Source organism: Prionailurus bengalensis, chromosome C2 (genome assembly GCF_016509475.1).
Source record: "Prionailurus bengalensis isolate Pbe53 chromosome C2, Fcat_Pben_1.1_paternal_pri, whole genome shotgun sequence".
Taxonomy (NCBI): Eukaryota; Metazoa; Chordata; class Mammalia; order Carnivora; family Felidae; genus Prionailurus; species Prionailurus bengalensis.
This window is the reverse complement of record NC_057350.1, coordinates 157,749,940-157,770,477: the sequence shown is the minus strand read 5'-3', so window position 1 is coordinate 157,770,477 and position 20,538 is coordinate 157,749,940. Positions and strand designations below refer to the sequence as shown.

At 47.6% G+C, this 20,538-nt stretch overlaps 1 protein-coding gene across 1 annotated transcript in view; it reads left to right on the top strand.

The window, feature by feature from the left end:
* Nucleotides 1-16,649, top strand: part of SUSD5 (sushi domain containing 5) — a 50,830-nt gene extending 34,181 nt beyond the window's left edge. Inside the window, exon 5 of the mRNA XM_043595858.1 lies at nt 13,130-16,649. Coding sequence (XP_043451793.1) covers nt 13,130-14,421 — 1,292 coding nt within the window. The 3' untranslated portion in view covers nt 14,422-16,649. The remainder of the gene's footprint in view (nt 1-13,129) is intronic.
* The last annotated feature ends 3,889 nt before the right edge of the window (nt 16,650-20,538 follow it).

Below are 20,538 nucleotides of genomic sequence, written 5' to 3'. Positions count from 1 at the left end.
AGCTGAGGCACGCAAAAGGTCAGCGACTCCTCTGTGTCACGCAGCCAGAAAGCAGCAGAGCCAGGATGTGAAAGCAGGCAGGTCTCCTTCCAACACCTGTCTGGTCTTTGGGCTTCCTCCACAGGCCTCTGAAGCTCAGGGAGCGAGAGAAACAGGGGGGCACCGGGCCCTGCGCACTGGCCCTTCTCCCGCCATGTTCCTTGTCTCTTTTATCGCCTTTCGAAAGCCTTCCTTTTGTTTTCTTAAACTAGCTCCAGTTTCTGTTTGTCTCCGTTTTTTGGATTTCACTTCCTTCCTAGAATGAAGCCGGAGTCTGCAACTGAATTTAGAATTTCCTCGTCAATATTGCCATATTTGTTCAGAAGTTCATTGAACCAGTGGTTATTTCTGGCTTGTCTGGTTGTCTTTTTCGGAATTACTATTTTTAACGACCGTGTAGCCAAGACGAGAGAAAAAAAGAAGGAATGTGTGGGCTTCTGGAAATGCAACGACTTGAAAAGAGGTGGAGCGCAGCAGGCCCGGGGCGAGCCTCCGGGTTCTGGGCTGTGACCCCGTGCACTTCAGGGTGGATGCAGGCAGGACACAAGCAAGCCTTCTCCTACTCCTGGGTTCTCTGGATCTTCCAGTTTCCTAAAGCAACAGCGAAATGTAAACACCCGGGGAATGGTCTGGCTTTTTCCGGTGAAGTTTACATTTTCCGGACTTTCTGGTCCACTCAGGGGACCCCAGGTTGTATTAGCACAGGTTTGAGGGGGAGCGTGGGAGAGGGGAGGGGGCAAGGAGGATGGCTGCATCCTTGATGATGGGGGAGAGTGTAGACACAGGAAAGCAGAGGGGACGTGAGCGAACGAGCCGCTCAACAGGCACGGCACTGGACTTTCCCAGCTTAAAGGCAGAACCTAATTTTTGGTTGCAATGCAATGAGTAACAAACTTTACTCTTACTCATGAGGAGAAAAGCAGGCTTGGAATACTTTCCCAGGGGTAGCCTCTTGGTAAACGGCCAGTGCCCTTGTCTTCACTTGAGGTTCGGGAGAACTGTGACGTGGTGAAAACCTGTTTCTGAGCCGGGACCTTGACCTGAGAACCTAGGGAGACAGGGAGCACTTGGTTCAAGGCCCCAGGCTGCTGCCCAGGGATGCTCTAGGCTCAGGGGCTCTGGAAGCGGACCCTTCACACACACACACTGCTCACACTGACCATAAGGGCCCAGGCCAGGGGAGGCCCGCTCACGGCCACAGTGGACTGGCCTTTCCCAAACCCTCAGCTCTACCATTATACATTAGGCCGCTGTTGCCTGCAGGACGAGGGGTGGGGGAAGAAAACACGACTCATGTACTGCCCACGCTCCGGGTGCCTTTTGACTTCCTGGCTTATTTAAGCTCGTGGGGTGGGTTATACGGGAGAGGGAATTTAGCAGCCGTCGATCATGCCCAGTACTGGAACTAAGAGGTCCTTTACTATTCTTTGCTGCCATCGCGAATCAGATAATGCCATTCGATGGACTTCTGGGCCGGATCGAGCTTCATCAAAAGGGTTTCTACCACTCACGAATTCACCTCTTAACCCACTCATTTGCTTATTCAACAAATGTTTATGGAGTGCCATGCACCACGCTGTGTGCAGGGTACGCAAAGGCAAAGTTCCTTGTTCTCAGAGGCCCCAGGCCGGGAGGGGCCGGCCGGACCTACTGTGCAGTGAGACCAGGGAGGTGTGCCCGGCGCACAGATCGAGACTGCTCCCATAGTTTCCGTGCGTAACCGTGATTCCCAAATGAGACCGTTTGGGGTTTAAGTCTCAAGCACCAGCAAGGTATGCATTGGAGCTACCCAGCGTCCATAAGGATGAGAAGGGTCTCCAAGCTATCCTTAGCCAATCCCCATTCATAAATACCTCTCACTTTGCCAACGAGAGCCCATTTCTAATACGTATCGTGGTCGTTACCAGGCCACTAATTTTACCAGTGGTCATTTCAGATATTCAGGACACTAATTAGCATTGCCGTGGCTTTGAGCAAGGCACAGATAATAGAAGTGCTTGTCGTAGGCACACATCTAGAGGGCGAGTGTCCCGATGGGAATGCTAATTGTCCGCCCTGGACTGTGAATTCTTTTTCTTTTTTTTTTTTTTAATTTTTTTTTAATGTTCCTATTTATTTTTGAGACAGAGACAGAGCATGAGCAGGGGAGGGGCAGAGAGAGGGGGAGACACAGAATCCGAAGCGGGCTCCGGGCTCCGAGCTGTCAGCACAGAGCCCGACGCGGGGCTCGAACTCACGGAGTGTGAGATGGTGACCTGAGCTGAAGTCGGACGCTCAACTGACTGAGCCCCCCAGGTGGCCCTGGACTGTGACTTCTTAATTGGAATGTCAGCAGCAGCTGGTTTACAGCTTAATGTAAGTGACACATGCATAAGGTCACACAGTATTTTCTTGAAATCTTTTCAAAGTACAAACATCCTAAGAAGAATGAATGCCTACTGTAGTTGTCCATTAACGATGTGTAACATTGTTGAATTGCTCCCGACGTCACCTTCCAGTCATTGCCTTCCTAAGACTTCCATGACCAGGAACTATGTTTTCCCTGTTTAAACTTTATTTCAGTGGAAGCATAAAGGATGCCCTCTTGTGTATGGCTTCTTTTGTCCAACATGTGTCTGGGAGGCACATCTGTGTTGTTCGATGAAGCTACAGTTCGTTCTTTTTCTTTGTTGTGGAATATTCCATTCTACTGTCGATGAACATTTTTGTTGTCTCAGGTGTGAGAACTCCGGGAGCCCCAGATCCTCACCAATAGTTGGTATTGTCCGTCTTCTTAATTGTTAGCATGTATATTATATATGTTGCAAATGTCTTCTACTAGGTAAGTTGCCTTTTCTCTTTCTTCATAGTATCTTTGATGAATAGAATTTTAATGTAGGGTATATTATTAATCCTTTCCTTTAAAAAAAAAAAACTGTGGTGGAGGGACGCCTGGGTGGCTCAGTTAGTTAAGTGTCTGACTTTGGCTCAGGTGGTGATCTCACAGTTTATGAGTTCAAGCCCCATGTCAGGCTCCATGCTGACACCTCAGAACCTGGAGGCTGCTTCGGATTCTGTGTCTCCCTCTCTCTCTCTCTCTCTCTCTCTCAAAATAAATAAATTTTGTGCCCGGCCCTGCTTGTGTTCTCTCTCTCTCTCTCTCTCTCTCTCTCTCTCTCTCTCTCTCTCTCAAAAATAAATAAATAAACATTTTTTTAAATAATAAAAAATAGAAAAATTATGGTGGGAAACACAGAACACAAAATTCACCATCTTAGCCATAAATATATTCACATTGTTGTCAAACAGATCTCCAGAACATTTTTCTCTTGCAAAACCATTAAATAACAACTACCTTCTCCCACCTCCCCCCAGCCCCTGGCAATCACCATTCTACCTTCCGTTTCTGTGAACTTGACTACTCTAGGTACCTCATATAAGTGGAATTGGATAGTATTTGTCTTTTTGTGACAGGCTTATTTCAATGTCCTCAAAGTTCATCTGTGTTTTAGCATGTGATAGTAATCTTTTCCTTTTTTCCTCAGTTTTTATATATTTTAAAAATCGGATTAAGGAAGGTTCCGTACATTCCTAAATCCTAGGGGTTTTTATCCTGTTGACTTCCATCAGTTGCTTTTCTGAAACTCCTTTTTTCAAATAAATCAATCATGAATTCCTGGGATTAAACGTAAGGTGGTGTAATGTGCTATCCTTTTAATATAACGCCTACAGGTTTCCATTTGTCAACATTGTGTTTATGATTTTTGCATCTATGTTTAGTGAGAATGGTCTGCAATACTACTTTCTCGTCATGTCCTTGCCAGGTTTTGTTCCCAAGGTTACACCAGATGTATAAAATCAGTCTGGAAGTATCTCCTCTTTTTCTGTCCTCTGGAAGAGTTTGTGTAAGATTGGAATTATCCTCCTTTATAAATATTTGATAGAATTCATTGACAAAGCCGGCTGTGCCAAGTTTTCCGTGTGTCGTGAGATTCAACTGCATTAATAGTTAATGGCATAAAATTTTTCTCCCTCTTCTTGTGGCACTTTTGGTGAGCTTCTTCCAGTATTTTGTCTATTTCATCAGGATTTTTTGTTTTGGGAGAGACTGGTTGGCTCGGTTGAAGGAACATGCAACTCTTGATCTTGGAGTCATGAGTTCGAGCCCCATGTTAGGTGTAGAGATTACAAGAAAGAAAGGGAGAAAGAAAGAGAAAGAAAGAAGGATAGAAAAAAGAGAGATGGAGGGAGGGAGGGAGGGAGGGAGGAAGGAAGGAAGGAAGGAAGGAAAAACTTTAAAAAGTTAAAATTTTTTTAAAAATATTTTTTTATTTTGGGGGGCATAAATTTATCATAATCTTGTTACTGTCTTTTCTAATATCTGAAAGATCTATGGTGATACTTTTTTTTTATTCCTGATATTAAAAATTTTTTTTTAATGTTTACTTATTTTTGAGAGAGAAAGAGAACGGGAGTGGGAGAGGGAGACACAGAATCCGAAGCAGGCTCCAGGCTCTGAGCTGTCAGCACAGAGCCTGACATGGGGCTCAAACCCATGAACCGAGAGATCATGACCTGAGCCAAAATCGGACGCTCAACTGACTGAGCCACTCAGGTGCCCCTATTCCTGATGCTTTAATTTGTGTTCTTTCTAAGAGTCTCTTAAGTACTCTTGCTAGGGACTTCGATGTTTTGAGCTGTCAATCAGTAGTTGTTGTTTTTTTTTTTTCCAAGAACTAACTTTGGGCTACATTGACCCTTTATTGTATGTTTGGTTTTCATTTTATTAATTTCTGCTTTTTAAAAAATCTCCTTCCTTTATTTTCTTTGTGTTTAACTTACTCTTCCTTTCCTAGTCTTCTGAGATCAATGTGATTTTCAGCCTTTCTTCTTTTCTAAAATAGGTATTGAAAGCTGTCACTTCTCCAGTTAGCCCAGTGTTTGCTGCTTCCTACAAGATCTGACATGTCATTTTTCATTATTCAGTTAGAATATTTTCTAATATCTATTGTAATTTATCCTTTGACCCATGATTTATTTGGAAATATTTTGCTTAATTTCCATACATATGGGAATTTCCTAGTAATCTTTTGTCTAATTTCACTATGGCTAGAGAACATATATATGACTTAATCCTTTCAAGTCAGTTGACATTTCATTTATGATCAATTTTGTAAAAGTATTCTGTGTGTATCTGAAAAGAATGTATATTCTACAGTTTTTAGATATGATCCGTATATGTCAAATAGGCCAAATTTATTAGATAAGCATGTTTTTCAAATATGTATTCTTAGCTTTTTGTCTGATTACTCTAATTGTTACTGATAGAGATATTTAAAACCTCTCTCTACGATCGTGGATTATGGATTTCTTTTTTTAGTTCACATATTTTTAAGTGCATTTATTTATTTTGAGAGAGAGAGTACTCGAGCAGGAGAGGGGCAGAGAGAGAGAGAGAGAGAGAGAGAATCCCAAGTGAGCTCTGCACTGTCAGTACGGAGCCTGGCACAGGGCTGGAACTTACGAACCGTGAGAACTGGCCCTGAGCCAAAATCAAGAGTCGGATGCTTAACCGACTAACCCGCCCAAGCTCACCTTGTTCACTTATTTCAGATTCGTATACTTTGAGTTTCCGTTAAGTACACACAGATTTAAAAATTAATGTCTTCCTGGTAAATTGAAACATTTATCTTTACGAAATGAGCCTCCTTCTCTCTAGTATTGTTTTTTGACTTAAAGTCTTCTTTGCCGGTTAGTCTTTCTATGTGTATTTGTTTTTCATTCTTTTTTTTTTACTTTCAACTTTCCTGCACAGTTATATTTATTTTTAAAAATTTTCCCCGTAAAGTTATATTTAAAGTATGTCTCTTATAAGCATCAGACAACCAATTGGAGCATTAATCCGTTTACATTTAATCATCAATGATTTGGGTTTAAAATTACTGTCTCTATTTGTTTTCTCTGTGTTCTAGCTGTTTTTTTGTTCTTTATCCTCTGCTTTCCTGTGTTCTTTTGGAGGGATTAAGCATTTTAAAAATTATTATATTCACTCCATCTATTACATTCTAACACATTCTCTCTTTTTTTTTTTAATTTAATTTTTTAAGTAATCTCTACCCCCAGCGTGGGGCTTGAACTCACAACCCTGAGATCAGAGTTGCATGCTCTACAGAGTGAACCAGCCAGGCACTCCTCTAACACATTTACTCTTCTTTTGGTGGTTACTCACAAATCCTTGACTTATCAAAGGGTGATACCATTTCCTGAACAGTTTAAATACCTTCAAATATTTTGACTCCAATTACCTCCTCCCAATTTCTATGCGGTTGCCACACGTTTCAAATAATAATAGTGTGTGTGTGTGTGTGTGTGTGTGTGTGTGTACTCGTTTTATGCAGTCAGTATTCACTTAGATTCGTCGCCCACCTCATATTCACCTGCTTCAGTGTTCTTTCCTGCCTACATCATGGGGCTTTCAGTGCAGAGGCTTTCCGCGAGGATATTTTCACAAAGAAGTCCAGGTTGGCAGTTCTAACTTTCTTCTGACACTTTAAAGGTATTGCAGGGTCGGGGCACCTGGGTGGCTCAGTCGGTTAAGGGTTAAGCGTGCGACTCTTGGTTTCCGCTCAGGTCGTGATCTCACGGTCCATGAGTTTGAGCCCCTCGTTGGGCTCTGCACTGGCAGCAAGGGCCTGCTTGGATTCTCTCTCTCGCCACCTCTCTCTCTGCCCCTCCCCTGCACATGCTTTCTCTCTCAAAATAAATAAATGAATAAAATTTTTTTGAGGTATCACAGTGTCTTCTGGCTTTCACTTTTTTTTTTTTTTTTTTGGAAAAGTCGCTCTCAGTCATATGGTTGCTTTTTTGAAGGTTATGTGTCTCCTTTCACTTGTTGCTGTTAAATTATTTTGGCCTCGGTTTTTAGCATTTTTTTAAATTTTTTTTAACGTTTTATTTATTTTTGAGACAGAGAGAGACAGCATGAACAGGGGAGGGTCACAGAGAGAGGGAGACACAGAATCTGAAACAGGCGCCAGGCTCTGAGCTGTCAGCACAGAGCCCGACGCCGGGCTCGAACTCACGGACCGCGAGATCATGACCTGAGCCGAAGTCGGCCGCCCAACGGCCGCCCAACCGACTGAGCCACCCAGGCGCCCCAAGTTTTTAGCAGTTTTAATTGGTGTGCTTGCCCGTAATGGTCTATGCGTTTTTTCTGCCTGTGGTTTGCATTGATTCTTGAATACGTGTCTTCCTGTTATTTTTCTCAGCTTTGTAAAATTCTCAGGGTATTCTGTTCCTTGAAGTTTCTGTTTTTTCGTTCTGTGTTACATTGGTCCTCAATCTGATTCCTGAAGTTTAAAATCACTCTTTTCATATAACATCCTGTTATCACCTCCCCTTGGAACTTTCGTTCAATTGCACCCACTTTCTTCTTCCTTTTTTTTTTTTAAAGCTTATTTATTTATTTTTGAGAGGGACAGAGACAGTGTGAGCAGGGGAGGGGCAGAGAGAGAGGGAGAGAGAAGGAATCCCAAGCAGGCTCCGTGCTGTCTGCACAGAGCCTGACTCGGGGCCCGAACTCACAAAACCGCTCCAATCATGACCGGAGCCAAAACCAAGAGCTTGACCGACGGAGCCACCCAGGTGCTCCCGTGCCCACTTTCTTCTTAAGTTCTGTAGTGTGAGGCTGTTGCTAGGAATTCGTTGTATTCTGCGAATTCTTTCTTCTAAGTTAGGTTTTTTGCCTTTTACGTGCATCCTCCTTTCATCTGAAGAGGGAATGGTAGCTAGAAGGGGGTGTAATTTTACTTTATCTGTTTGCTTTAAAGTATCTGGGCTCTGCTTTCTTTCCAGAAAGGTTACGTGTCCCATGTGAAGCTCTGCTTCACCTGCACAAGGCAGGTGCTGGGCGTTTTGGATTCCAGAACCACCCGCCCTGCAGGTTACTGGTCTGTTTCCACCCACTTTGCTTCTGTCTGGGATTTGTTGACTCCTCGGTACGGTTGTGAAGGGTGAGGGTGGCTTGGGAGTGGAATCATGCTCCCTTCTTGACTCTTCTCCAGAATTTTCCGTTTCTCCTCTGGTAACTGGTTTTTGAAGTTTGCTGCAGAATATAATGTCCCTTTCCGTGCATGGTGGTTGTTTGTAAGAACTTTTTCCTGGTGTTTCGTGTTTTTTCCTCATTAAAAAAAATTCATATTCAGCAAGCCTAGTTTGTGTGTGTGTGTGTGTGTGTGTGTGTCCTCATGTTGAAGGTGTAGGGTAGAGAAAATGCATGATGTGGGTTCAGCTGGACCACTTGGATGTTGTAAAGTGTGGCATACAATCCACTCTGAGGATAAGGACGTGTTTGCTTATGCCCCAGCGACGTACTTAGCCGCCTGGAGTGTGAGGGATGAGGTAGAAAACAGAGAAGGTTGAACAGAGGGAGCGCCGTCAGAAGGGGCGAGGACAAAGAAGCACCCCCGGCTGCAGCTGAGGGCGACGGAATCGGTTTGGGGGAGAAGAGAAGGGAGGAAGCCAGAGCAGAGGTTACGGACACTCATCAAGGCCACAGATACTCTGAAGTTCCGGAAGGTTCTGAGTCTCCCTCACCCACACTTCTTTTTAGCTGTCGCCTATTTGGGCCGAGTTCGGTTTGCCCGAGGCCACGTGAGTCTGGGCGTCCTCTGGGTTGTAGGGCGATGGCCGTCTGGACCACGAGAGAGACCCCTGTGCTGCTGCCCGCCCTCACGCCGGCCCCCGGCCAGCTTCCACTGTGACACCGCTCTGCAAACGTGGGTCCCGTTGGCCAACTTGCACCCAACGGTCGGTGAGCTCTGGTCGATGAGCTGAGAGAAAACACAGGGTCAGAATTTAACCAGCAACGACAGGAGTTCCACGGAAGGAAACGGGACCACGTGTGGGCTCTCTGCGGGTTGGCATCTCGGGGCTGCAGTGAGGCGACAAAGAAATGCTCCTCGGTAAAATAACATGTGGTGAGAGGCCTTCCACTTAAGATTGCGCGTGAGGTAATAGTCTGCGATTTCAAGTGGGGCAAAGCTTCTGGAGGAAAAATGGTCTTGGAGAGACCTGCTTCCTGCCTTTCCCCATCGTGAAAGGGGGCTGTGTTCTGAGAACACAGCCATATTTATCCTCAACGGCAGCACCTCTGGGAGACAACTGGCATATGGGTATTGTTTTGCAAACATGCTAATGCTGTCTGCAATGCCATAAAATACATCCTATTTTTTTTTTAAATAAAAAACAAGTTGGATACAGCCGAGTTGAGGCAGAAATGACCTGTCGGATGTGTGAAATGCCAAGTTTCTTTGCGCGAGGACTAAATTTTGTGGAGAGGGGTCACCTCCCTGTGTCAACGTGAGTCTACCGGCAGCGGGGAGGGAGTTCTGTTAGGGTGCCCTTTTACATTATAGGGCAGGGGCACCAAGGAAAGGCTGGGAAGAGAAGAGATGTTCTCATGGGCCTGGCTGTGGGCTGATTTGCTCACCTGCGTGTGAAAGGTGTGTGTGTGTGTGTGTGTGTGTGTGTGTGTGTGTGTGTGTTGCCCTCCCATGTGGATGTCAGTATATTCAAGTAGTACTCCAATGATGGCACCTTTCAGAGCTGATAGAAGAAACCATGGTTATGTGTAATGCATTCCTCGTAAATTGAAAATGAGCCCACAGTCCCCTTGGGTTTCAGCACTGTGTTCTTGGAACTAGATCTCCACTCTGAGCAGTTACGAGGCAAAGATCAGGAGAATCTTGGGATCTTGAGTAGATTTTCCTTCCTGTTTCTCCCAGTGCCATGGGTCCACTCGTTCAAGAATACCCATAAGAATACCTCTAATGAGCGGGGCGCTGTTCTGCTCTGCTGACACAGTGCCTGGGACCCTGCCCTCGAGCAGCTCGTGGCCAGTGTGTCAGTTTTTTTTGCATAATGAACCACCTCCCAAAACGTAATGGCTTAGTCAACACTCATTTACCTGGTGGCGATTTCCTGTGTAAACAGTTTGGGCTGGGCTTAGCTGGCTCGTTCTTCTGGTCTTGGCTGGGCTCACTCGGGGCGATGTGGCCAGCCCCCGGGTTGACTGGTGTAGGATGGCCTCAGCTGGTGCCGGTCGCCTCTCCCCCACATGGCCTCTCATCCCTCAGTAGGCTCCCTGGGCTTGTTCACATGGCAGCTGGCAGGCTTCAGAGAAAGAGAGAGAGAAGGGAAGAGAAAGAGAGTGAGCATGCAAGGCTTTCACTGTTTTCTGTGGGTCAAAGCAAGTGACAGGCCAGTCCCAGTTCGAGAGCTGGAAAGAGACTCACCGCTTCTGGAAGGAGGAGCTCCACAATCACACTGCAAAAGGACTCGGGGCAGGAAAGAGCGGTGTGGCCATTTTCGTGATCTCCCTCCCTCAGCCAGTCGGTGCACACACGTTCACACGATATAACTGCATTATCTTAAGGTCAAAGATTTAAGTCATGGGCTTCTTAAGTGTCCAGCTGGTTTGGGTAGATTTTAGAGAAACGTTTTGTCACAGTAGCTTTTTTTTCGTTTTGTTCTGTTTTTAAGGCAAAAATGGTACTTCAGTGCGAAACCTTGTGTTTATTTGGCAGGACGGATGAGAATTTGCGCGTACCAAAGGTTTGCAACTCAACGCGGCAGGTCTCAAGACCATGGAATTCTGACACCAGCTGGGTGTCATACGATTTAATCCAGTGCTGACGTTAGCTACTCAGTAGTGAAGGGCTCAGTCCCGCAAGGCTGCCTCCACTTAGACGCCAAGCCTAAGTCCTGGGCCTCTTGTACTTCTGACCAGCCGGCTGTAAATTGGGGATTCTCACAACTGTCTCCTCAAGCTCAGTAATTTGCTAGAAAGGCTCACAGAGCTCAGGGAAGCACTTTACTTGCATTTACCGATTTATTATAAGAGGATATTATAAAGAATACAGATGAACAACCAGATGTAGAGGTATACAGGGCAAGGTCTGGGAGGATCCCAGGCACAGGAGCTCCTGTCCCCGTGAAGTCAGGGGGAGCTACCCTCCCAGCACATTGGATGCAGTCACCAACCTAGAAGCTCTTCGAACCCGGTAGTTCAGGGGTTTTATGGAGGGTTCATTACTTAGGCATCATTGATTCAATCATGGCCGTTAGTGATTAACTCCGTCTTTTAGTCCCCTTCCCCCTCCTCAGAGGTCAGAGGCCGGGGCCGAGAGTGTCTGCCAACCCTCTATTCACTTGGTTGGTTCCTCTGGCAACCAGCCGCGTCCGGAAGCCATCTAGGGGTCACCTCATTAGCATAAATTCAGGTATGGCCAAGAGGAGTGTGTTATGAATAACAAAAAATGTTCCTCTCACTCCTATTGCTTGGAAATCCCAAGGCTTTTAGGAGCTCATGGTAGGAACTAAACATCTATGTCTTACTATACCCAACGTCATAGGGAGCCATGAAGTATGACTTCCAGTAGGACTTGACTTTCAAAAACCATTGTGAATGGGGAAAGCCCCATGGGCTGCTCTCTTCTGAGGACACGGCTTCTTGGGCCTTCTTGACCTGCTGTCCCTACATTCTGCTCTCCTAACTGTGGGGCCCTTTGTTCATTCTTACTCAGCTCATTTAGAATATTTCACAGCATAATCTCAAGAAGTCTTACAAAGAGCAAGTCCGCGTTTTAAAAGATACATTTTTATGTAAACATAACACACATACAAATCCTAAGGGAACAGATCAATTAATTTTCAGAAAATAAAGAAACTAGCTATCACACAGGTCAAGAAGTGGGTTGCCCGTATCCGCAAAGCCCTGCTTGTCCCCAGACTCAGTAACTACTGCTTCTATCTACCAACCTGACTTTTAACACCATAGATTAGCTTTGCTTATTTTTGACCTTTATGCAAGTAGAATCACACAAAGTGTATTCTTTTGTGTCTGGCTTCTTTTGCGCAACATGCTGGCTGTGAGATTCATCTGTGTCCTTGTCAGAAGCAATGGCTTGTTCATTTCATTGATGTACAGATTTTCCTCGTACAGATACGCAGTGATTTACATCAGTTCCGCCGTGAATGGACATTTGGATTATTTCCAGGTTTTGGTTATTATGAGCATTCATGTGCATGTCTGTTGGGGCCCAAACACTAGATATCGTCAGTTAACACTAGATACTGTCCGTCTGCTTAATTTTAGCCATTCTGGTGCTATGTAATGGCATATTTTTATGGCTGTAATTAGCATTTCTCTGTTGCTAATGAGGTTGACCATCTTCACACATGCTTAATGACTACTTAGATAGATGTCTTTTTTGTGCTATACCAACTCAAGTATCTTGCCAACTTCTCTATGGTTTGTCTGCCTACTTAGTATTGATTTGTAGGCGTTCTTTATCAATTCTGGACATGAATCTTTTGGAGATGATATGTGTTGCAAATATCTTCAAGTCTGTGGCTTTCTTTTTAACTGTCTTCATGGTAGCTTTTGATAAACAGAAGTCCCTAAAGTTAATATAACCCAATTATCTATCCTTGTGCCAATACCAGAGTCTTACAAAGTATTTCAGTTTAATAGTAAATCTTGAAACTTTGCACATTTCAAGGAATCTTCTTGGTTCTCTGCATTTCCAGAAATTTCAGCATCAGCTTGTCCGAGTCTGAGATTTTCATTAGGGTTGTATCAAATCTATGTCGCTCAATTTGGACAGAGTTGACAGCTTATCAGTTTTGAGCCTTCTGTTACATGATCATGGTATATCCATTCATTCAGGTCTTCTTTAATGTTGCTCAGTGGTATTTTGTACCGTTCCTTGTACAAACCTCGCACATCTTTTGTTAGCCTTATTCCTAGGTGTTGGATTCTTTTTAATGCTATGGCAAATGGTGTCTTTTAAAATGTTTGTTTCTGTACATTGCTGGTATATAGAAATACAATTGATACTTCCCACTGACTATGGACCCTGTGTCCTTGATAACCCGTATGTTAATTGTAACAGTTTGCATGTAGATTCTTTGGGTTTGTCATCTGGGAAGGCTTAGCATCTGTGGAGGACAGTGTTATTCCATCTGTCCCTGTCCTTATACTTTGTAGTCCTTGGGTTCTACACCACCGGCTCCGGGACCTGATGGAGTTTTTCCTTCTCCTTTCCAGATGATGCTGAGGCACATATTGACTATGAAGATAACTTCCCTGATGACAGATCTGTGTCACTCAGAGAGCTCATGGAGGACTCCCGGACGGAGGCAGAGGAGGACAGAGGTCCGGGAGAGGCCTCTGAGGAGGCTCCACGGCAGGACCGTCTGGTCTCCGTTTCTGTGGGGAGAGACAACATAGCCCAGGATACGGCCTTTGTGCCAACTACAGGCTTGTCCGTCGTTGGGAGCAGCGTCCCCACAGACCTGCCAGGATCCCGACTGAGCCGCAAGTACTTGTTCTGGCTTCCCGCGGAGCCCTTCCACAAGCCTGAGGGGGAAAAGGGGACGGATGATGACACCAAACAGCAGTTTCTGCCTAGAGAGAAGCATGGTAGCATCACACCGGCTCCGGGCGAACCTGACGCCAAGATGGCCTATAGCAGCACAGATGGGCACTCAGGGACGTTTGTGGGCAGGACCGATGGCAAGACAGGGGACCCGATGGTGAGCAGCAGTGATGAGTCCTGGTTAGATGGCTACCCTGTGACCGACGGGGCTTGGAGGAAGACGGGGGCAGAAGAGGAGGACGGGGACAAGGGAGGTGGGTCAGTAGGGCCGGAAGAGAGGGTTCTAGTTGCTCCCAACCAGCCCACTCCTGTCGAAGTTAAGAAGCCTGGAGGTACCACGCTCACACCACGTGAGGACGTGACCCGCGGTTCAGTTCTTCTGTCTCAAACGCTAGATGTGGAAGCTTTGGCTCTCGGACCGATAAATGTGTCTGAAACGGAGAGTCCCAGCGAGGGAGATGGTGACTTGCCCGGGTACCAGTCAACTGTTCCTCGGAAGTTTGCCACAGAGAAGTCTCCCGTGGCCACCCTCCCCTATGAACTCACCAGCTCTGCCCCGGAGACGGTAACAACTGCTGCCCAGCAGATGCCGGATCCCAGTCCCTCGACTGTCGTGGCGGCCACCCAGACTCCAGTGGAAACCATTGCTCCTGAGGTCCGGGACAGCTTCCCCTACCTGCTGTCCGAGGACTTCTTGGGACAGGAAAGCCCCGGCCCACGTGCAAGTGACGAGCTTCTGCCAACCGTGGAACCGTGTGTAGGGGATGGGTGTCCCGGCCTCGGCAGGGGCCCTGTCGTCGCCACCATCGTCACCGTCCTGTGTCTGCTGCTGCTCCTGGCAGGCGTGGGGGCGGTGTGGGGCCACCGTAAGTGCCAGCACAAGAGCTCTGTGTACAAGCTGAACGTGGGCCAGAGGCAGGCTCAGCACTACCACCAGCAGATTGAGATGGAGAAGGTCTAGCCTCCTTCAGCGCGGGCTCCCCCGAAGCCACTTGGGAGGAAAATGAACCGTGCCACGTCTCGCCGATAAACACGGATGATTCACTAGACCGTGAAACAGGTGGCGCCGGGCCCATCCTTCTTGTGCTCAGGTCTTTGTTCTACAGGCCAAGGAGTGTCTCTGGGGGCACCTGGGAGGACAAGAAGGCCTTGGTGGCGTCATCACACACATCAACATCTCCCTAACCAACTGCCCCGGAATGTGCTGCGCTAATCCCAGACCTGTGCTCGGGCCCTGATTCCCATGTGAGGTCAAAAGTCATCTCGCACTCCATCATGCTATTGCCTTCTTTCCCTTTTTTAAGAGAAAAAAAAAAATGACTCCACAACGTGAAATTTTTAGAAAAAGTGTGATAACCTGACATTTGAGAACAGTGTTATTTAGGAGATAGATATTTAATTGTTGGGGGTGGGATATAGAAAAATAATAGGCTACTTCCTTTTAACGTTGTGACATTGTGGGGGCAAATGAGCCAGGAACCGGGGCGTAGTCTAGAAGCTTTGAGGTTTCTTTTTAGCTGTTTGTTGAATTTGGAGAGAATTCAGGACTGATGTTTCGTTGGGGGTGTGGGGAGTTGAAAAGTAATGAGACACGCCATCCACTTCTGTCCCCTCCGTTCTGTAGGACAGACCATTGTTTTTTTGAAAACAAGGTCATCTTTGTACCGGTAAGCACGATTTCCTCTCGGATGGAGTGGCCTAGTTGTTCTTGACCAGTCTGTGCCTAAGAATACCATAGAGTTTTTTTGTTGAACTAACAAAGCTCAGTTCTTGGTTTCCTCTCTTAGAATTCGCCATTTTTCCGAACTCCAGCAGGAGGGAATGACACGGGAGGAAAGTAATCTTTTAAGAGGGCCGAGGGCTTAGGATATCAAAGTAGAGGGATGCAGAGGAATTAAAAAGGAATATGAAATTCCCCATGCTGACGTCTTCTGTACTCTGCCGTGGCAGTTGGGAGCTCCATGGAAACAGCATGAGTCCGGGATGGACTCCTCCTGGCTATGGAGCACCCCATTTCATGGTATCTAGATCACCTTAGGATGGTTCGGCAGGTACCGTGTCCAACAGAGGCTCTCAGAGTGTGGTCCTCAGACAGGCAGTATCAGCTCCCAAGCAGAAACCCTGGGGGCGGGGCTCAGCTCGCTGTGTGTTAAGGAGCCCCCCAGCTGATCCTAAAGCACAGTCACGTTGGACAACCATTGCTTTAGACTATAAATTGTGAGCTTGAGCCAGCTGAAGGCCCAGAGGCCCAGAAGATGAGTAGCGCCTGTGGCTTGCCTTGCGCGGAAGCCGGGCATCGCCACACGCACCTGTGGCAGCATTTGAAGCCGCTGCTACGCCGTCGCCAATGGTCTCCGATATATTGGCCCAGAGACGAAACACATTATGCTTTTATAATATGAGTCACCTTCTTAGGAATAGTTTTCAGTGGTAAAAAAAAAAAAAAAAAAAGTGACGAAGGCCTTACGTTGATTTTAAGACACTAATTGAGGGGTTTTACGTGCAATGAAATCCTGATCTCCTTTACAATGGAAGAATTGGTGGTGGTGTTTTGCACACGCATGTGTGGAAAATTCGCACACCATGTTTTCCACCCCGCCACCTGTTTGCTTTGGAAAAATGTACCTGGGTGCATGCTTTGGAAAAATAAATATCTATAGAGGCAGTGTGGCAAAGTCAAAGACCCTAGTCGCCATCACTGGGTAAAGTGAAGGCCTGAAGGTACCGAATGGAACACCTACACGTCAGGTAGAATCTAGAATAGGACTGAAATACTTTCTGTATGTGTAGCCAAAGCAAAACACCACAGAATAAAAGCAGAGACTGTATGTATTTATAAATTAGATTCTCTTCTAATCTATTACAAGATAACGTTTCTATTTTTAACTATATAAAATAACCTCCATCTCAACATTGGGATCGTGTTATTCAACTATCATTATGTCATAACCCAAGAACACTGACTGAATATCAACCCAGAAATGGGGAATGTTAATATGAATGTATTAATAAATTTATTACAGATACATTAATACATGTAAATGTATTATTCTGTAGACGTGAACTACATGAAAACAAACCCAATGCATGAGTTTTTACATTTTTAGTGACTTACTGTCATCTAAATTAATGTCATAGGATCTAAAAATGCATGTAGAAAGGGAATGATTAAAACATTGTGTACCTAAATTTTATGTCATGATTCATGTTTGGGACTGGTAAACATTTAATGTTCATGAAAACTGAGGTTGGGTGGTTTATTAACACAAAGCTTCCGGGATCTTTAAAATAAATACTTTCCCCAAACAGTTGCTAAATGTATTTTATATCTGAGTTACATCATGATGGTTTAAAAAAAAACACAAAAGATTCTCTAGGGGCCTCTGGGTTCAGGAACCGACTCTTGATTTCAGCTCAGGTCATGATCTCACAGTTGGTGAGATTGAGCCCCATGTTGGGCTCTGTGTAGACAGTGAGGAACCTGCTTGGGATTCCAGAGGAATCCTAGAATTCTCTCTCTTTCTCTCTCTCTCTCTAGCTCTCTCTCCTCTCAAAAGAAATAAACTTTTTTTTAAAGAAAAAGATTAAAAACAATTTTTTTTAATAAAAAAAACTGGGGGGGGGCGCCTGGGGGGCTCACTCAGTTAAGCATCTGACTCTTGATTTTGGTTCATGATCTCACAGTCCGTGGGTTCGAGCCCCGCATCAATCTAATAGCGCACAGCCTGCTTCGATCCACTGTCTCCTTCTCTCTGCCCCTCCCCTGCACTCGCTCTCTCGCTCTCTAAAAAAACCCAAACATTAAAAAAAAAAAAAATCTTTGTTTTCAAAGACTTTCCAAGTTCTAATTTCCTGTAAGTACGATGAGATGGCACACACCCCCCTGGCCGAGGGAGGGGAGGGGAGAAACAGTATTTCTCGTTTGGCCTGCTGCGTGTCCCCTTAAAGGAAGGTTGAAACTGATCGTATTTGTATTTGTTGGCCAAATTGCTTGCTTGCTTCCTTCTTATCCTTGTCTTATAAAGTGGGCATCAGTATCTTACCCTGTCAGCTCAAGAGAGTCGCGAGCCAACTCATTCATTCAACAAGCCACCAAAGGCAGATATCTGGGGGGGAGGGGGAGGCGTCTGGGGGCAGCCGGAGGGGCTGGGGGAGCCTGCCCCAGGGGAGAGGCGCCCTACTGTGGCACAAACCACAGCCAGTCCTGACTCTTTTCGGGGACAGGAGCCGGTCAGTCTAGGCGATGCTGAACTCTCACGGTGTCGTCCCTCTCGGGGGGCCGCTATGAGGACGAGGACGGGGATGGGGTGGGGAACCGCCTTGCCCCTGACTGCGGGCACAGGAAGTCCTCTGCACAAAACCTTTGGCTGAGGCTTATTTGAGGCTCCTTTCCCTTTCTCCCCCGCCCTTGTATACAGCCTAAAGTCTCCACACTAGGTCATTCAAGCCCGGAGTCACCAGAAAAAAGAAGTCGCTGTTCGGGGCGATGGCAGATGATCAAGAGTGCAGACAGCTGTGATGAAGGATTAGTTGTGGGTTTTCCTCGGGGCCTCGCTACAAACTGCGTCGCAGTCCCATGTGCAAACACTATTAAATGAGAATGTTTTCTCTGGCACCAACCCACCTTTCCCCCCCAGTTTCAGTATTGAATTAAAAAAAAAAAAAAAGACCCAAAACACCCAAACTAAAGTAGCTTAGGTTTACAGCTCACATTTAAAACTTAAAAACATTATTTCCATAAATGTTGGCAGAAACCGGCCTCCGTTGACTCCACCGGCAGTCGTAATAAAAAAAAACCCTTTCCCACTGACAACCTAACAGATCATTTTCTGTTTGCCACGGAGTTGGGCTCAATAAAATGCTTGTGCTCTTAAAACTCCCTTGGTGAGAACTCCGAAAAGCAACATTTCCTGAGGCGGCCTTCGTGGCCAACGTACCTGATCCCAGGGGTGAGCCCAGCAGGCCTGTGGCAGCCGTTGGAAAGGCTCAAAACTCAGAGGCACCAGCAACTTGGCGTGTTGCTGTGTGAGAGGCTGCAATTAGGCGCTTTTAAACCCGAGTCCGCACAAGCCTCCCCTCGGCCCTCCACTGCTCGCGTGGAGTCTGAACGTTCACGGGGGCCTGGGTGGGTGGCCTCTAGACCCTTCCCGGCGGGGGCCCCTTCCCTGGGGTGGACCGACCAGAGGAGACTCCCCAGAACAACCGCTGGGCCCCGTGCAGGTGGGTCAGAGGACAAGCAAGGCCGGGCCTGGAAACTCCCACAAACTTCCAGATGTGTTTGTTCTTTCAAAAGACAGGCCCAACTCACGCCGAACCCCTCAAGTCTCAATCCAGGAGTCCTCTAGGCTCTTCCAAGAAACGCTGTCAGGGAGGTGCTGGGTTGAGGTCGCTGAGTAGAGCGTGCCTACTGGGTTTCACGGTAGGTGTGGAGGAATCAACCCACCTCCTCCTGGTTTTTTGTTTGCTTTAAGGTTGGTTTGGTTTCCTTTGAAATGAAAACGTGAGTTGCTCAGCCCCACCGCCTGCGATCCATCCATCCATCCGATCGGTCGATGGAGCAACGTGTGGTGTGGACCAGACTGCTCCCGGGGCTTCTTCCTCCGGGGGCTTGCGAGGATGGGGGAGCACGGGGGCTTTTCGGTCCCCCCTATAAGGAGGGGCCAAGTTCAGGGAGCGAACGCGGACCCCTCCCACCGCCACCACTCAACCCTGTGCGCAACACCATCCTCCACCAAGAGCTCGCCCCGGCTCAGAGGGGCAGGACCAGATGGAAGCTGTGCAGGGCGCGCAGAGGTGAGGGGGATCCCACCACCCGGCCGGCCTGTCCTGCGCCGCTGTCCTTGGCTGCTCTCGCCCGGCTGGGACAGCTGCGGCCAGGCTCGCTGGGGAGTTCAGCGGCCACCAGGTGTGCCCCCTCCACCGGCCCAGGCCTCCTGGGGCGGGGCGTCCACTGCCTGGATCCCTCTCTGGAGTCCTGCCCCAGGACTGTCCTCTCCACCGGCTTCCACGGGAAGTCTGTCCGGTTGGGGTGGGGGGCGGCAAGGCGAGGCGGAGGACCTGCGGAGGACCGGACTCGTGGCTGGGGGCCCTGGTGGGGGCTGCTGGGGACCCACGTGCCGCCAATCACCCAGACTCCTTGGCCCCACCGTCCCCGGGAGCGCAGGCTCTGTAGGCCAAGTCCGGCCAGAGAGAGCCGCCGCTCACGGTCTCGAGTGCCCTGGGAGGGGACCTCACGGGAGGACGGTGGTGCAGGTAAGAGCTCAAGTGCCCCCTTTTCCCCGCAGTTTCACTATTGAATTAAAGTAAAAAACCAAAAAACCTGAAGTAGCTTAGGTTTGCGGCTCACGTTTCAAACGTGAAAACACTATTTCCATAAAGGTGGTGCTCCCCAGGGAGGAAGCCGACTAGCTCAGGAGGAGGAACACAAGCGCCCATCTGTGTTCCTGGAGCTTCGGATAGTGAGATGGGGGAATGGGGGGGGGGGGGGAGATAGAGAGATGGGGGGGAGGGGGAGGGGACTGGAAAGCCAAAAATACCTGCGTTTTCCACCTCCCACTGTTCCCCATTACGTTAAAGACCCCCAACTCTCTCTCCCTTCTTCCCTTCCCATGCCACTGCGGGAAAATTGCCGTGTCCCCAAGGCCGCACCGGCCTCAGCCACCCTGCTTCCCCAGAGGGTCCCAACTACACTAAGCAGCTCATTGAAAGAGGGAATGAGACTGAGAACACCACTCTCCAGCCTCAAAGGTGGCTTCTTCTCGGTCTCTTTGGTGGGGTTCTCACTTCGCACAGAGCCCCAGGGCTCCTCCTTGGCCCTTTTCTCTGGCCTCTCAACACACACGTTCAGTCTAGGTGACCCCCTCCAGCCTCACACTTGCCCATGATGCAGCAGGGGGCGTGGCGCTCCTCCCAGAGCCCCTTCACGAGAGTCAGGACCCGCACCCCTGCCCCCCGGCCCCCTCGCTGTGCCTCTCCACAGCAGTCCTGCCAGGGGTCCAGAGAGCTGCCCTTGGCTGACCAAGCCTCTTGCCTGCGAAGGTCCGCTCCACCCCTCTAAGGGGCGGTCAATGACTCAGTG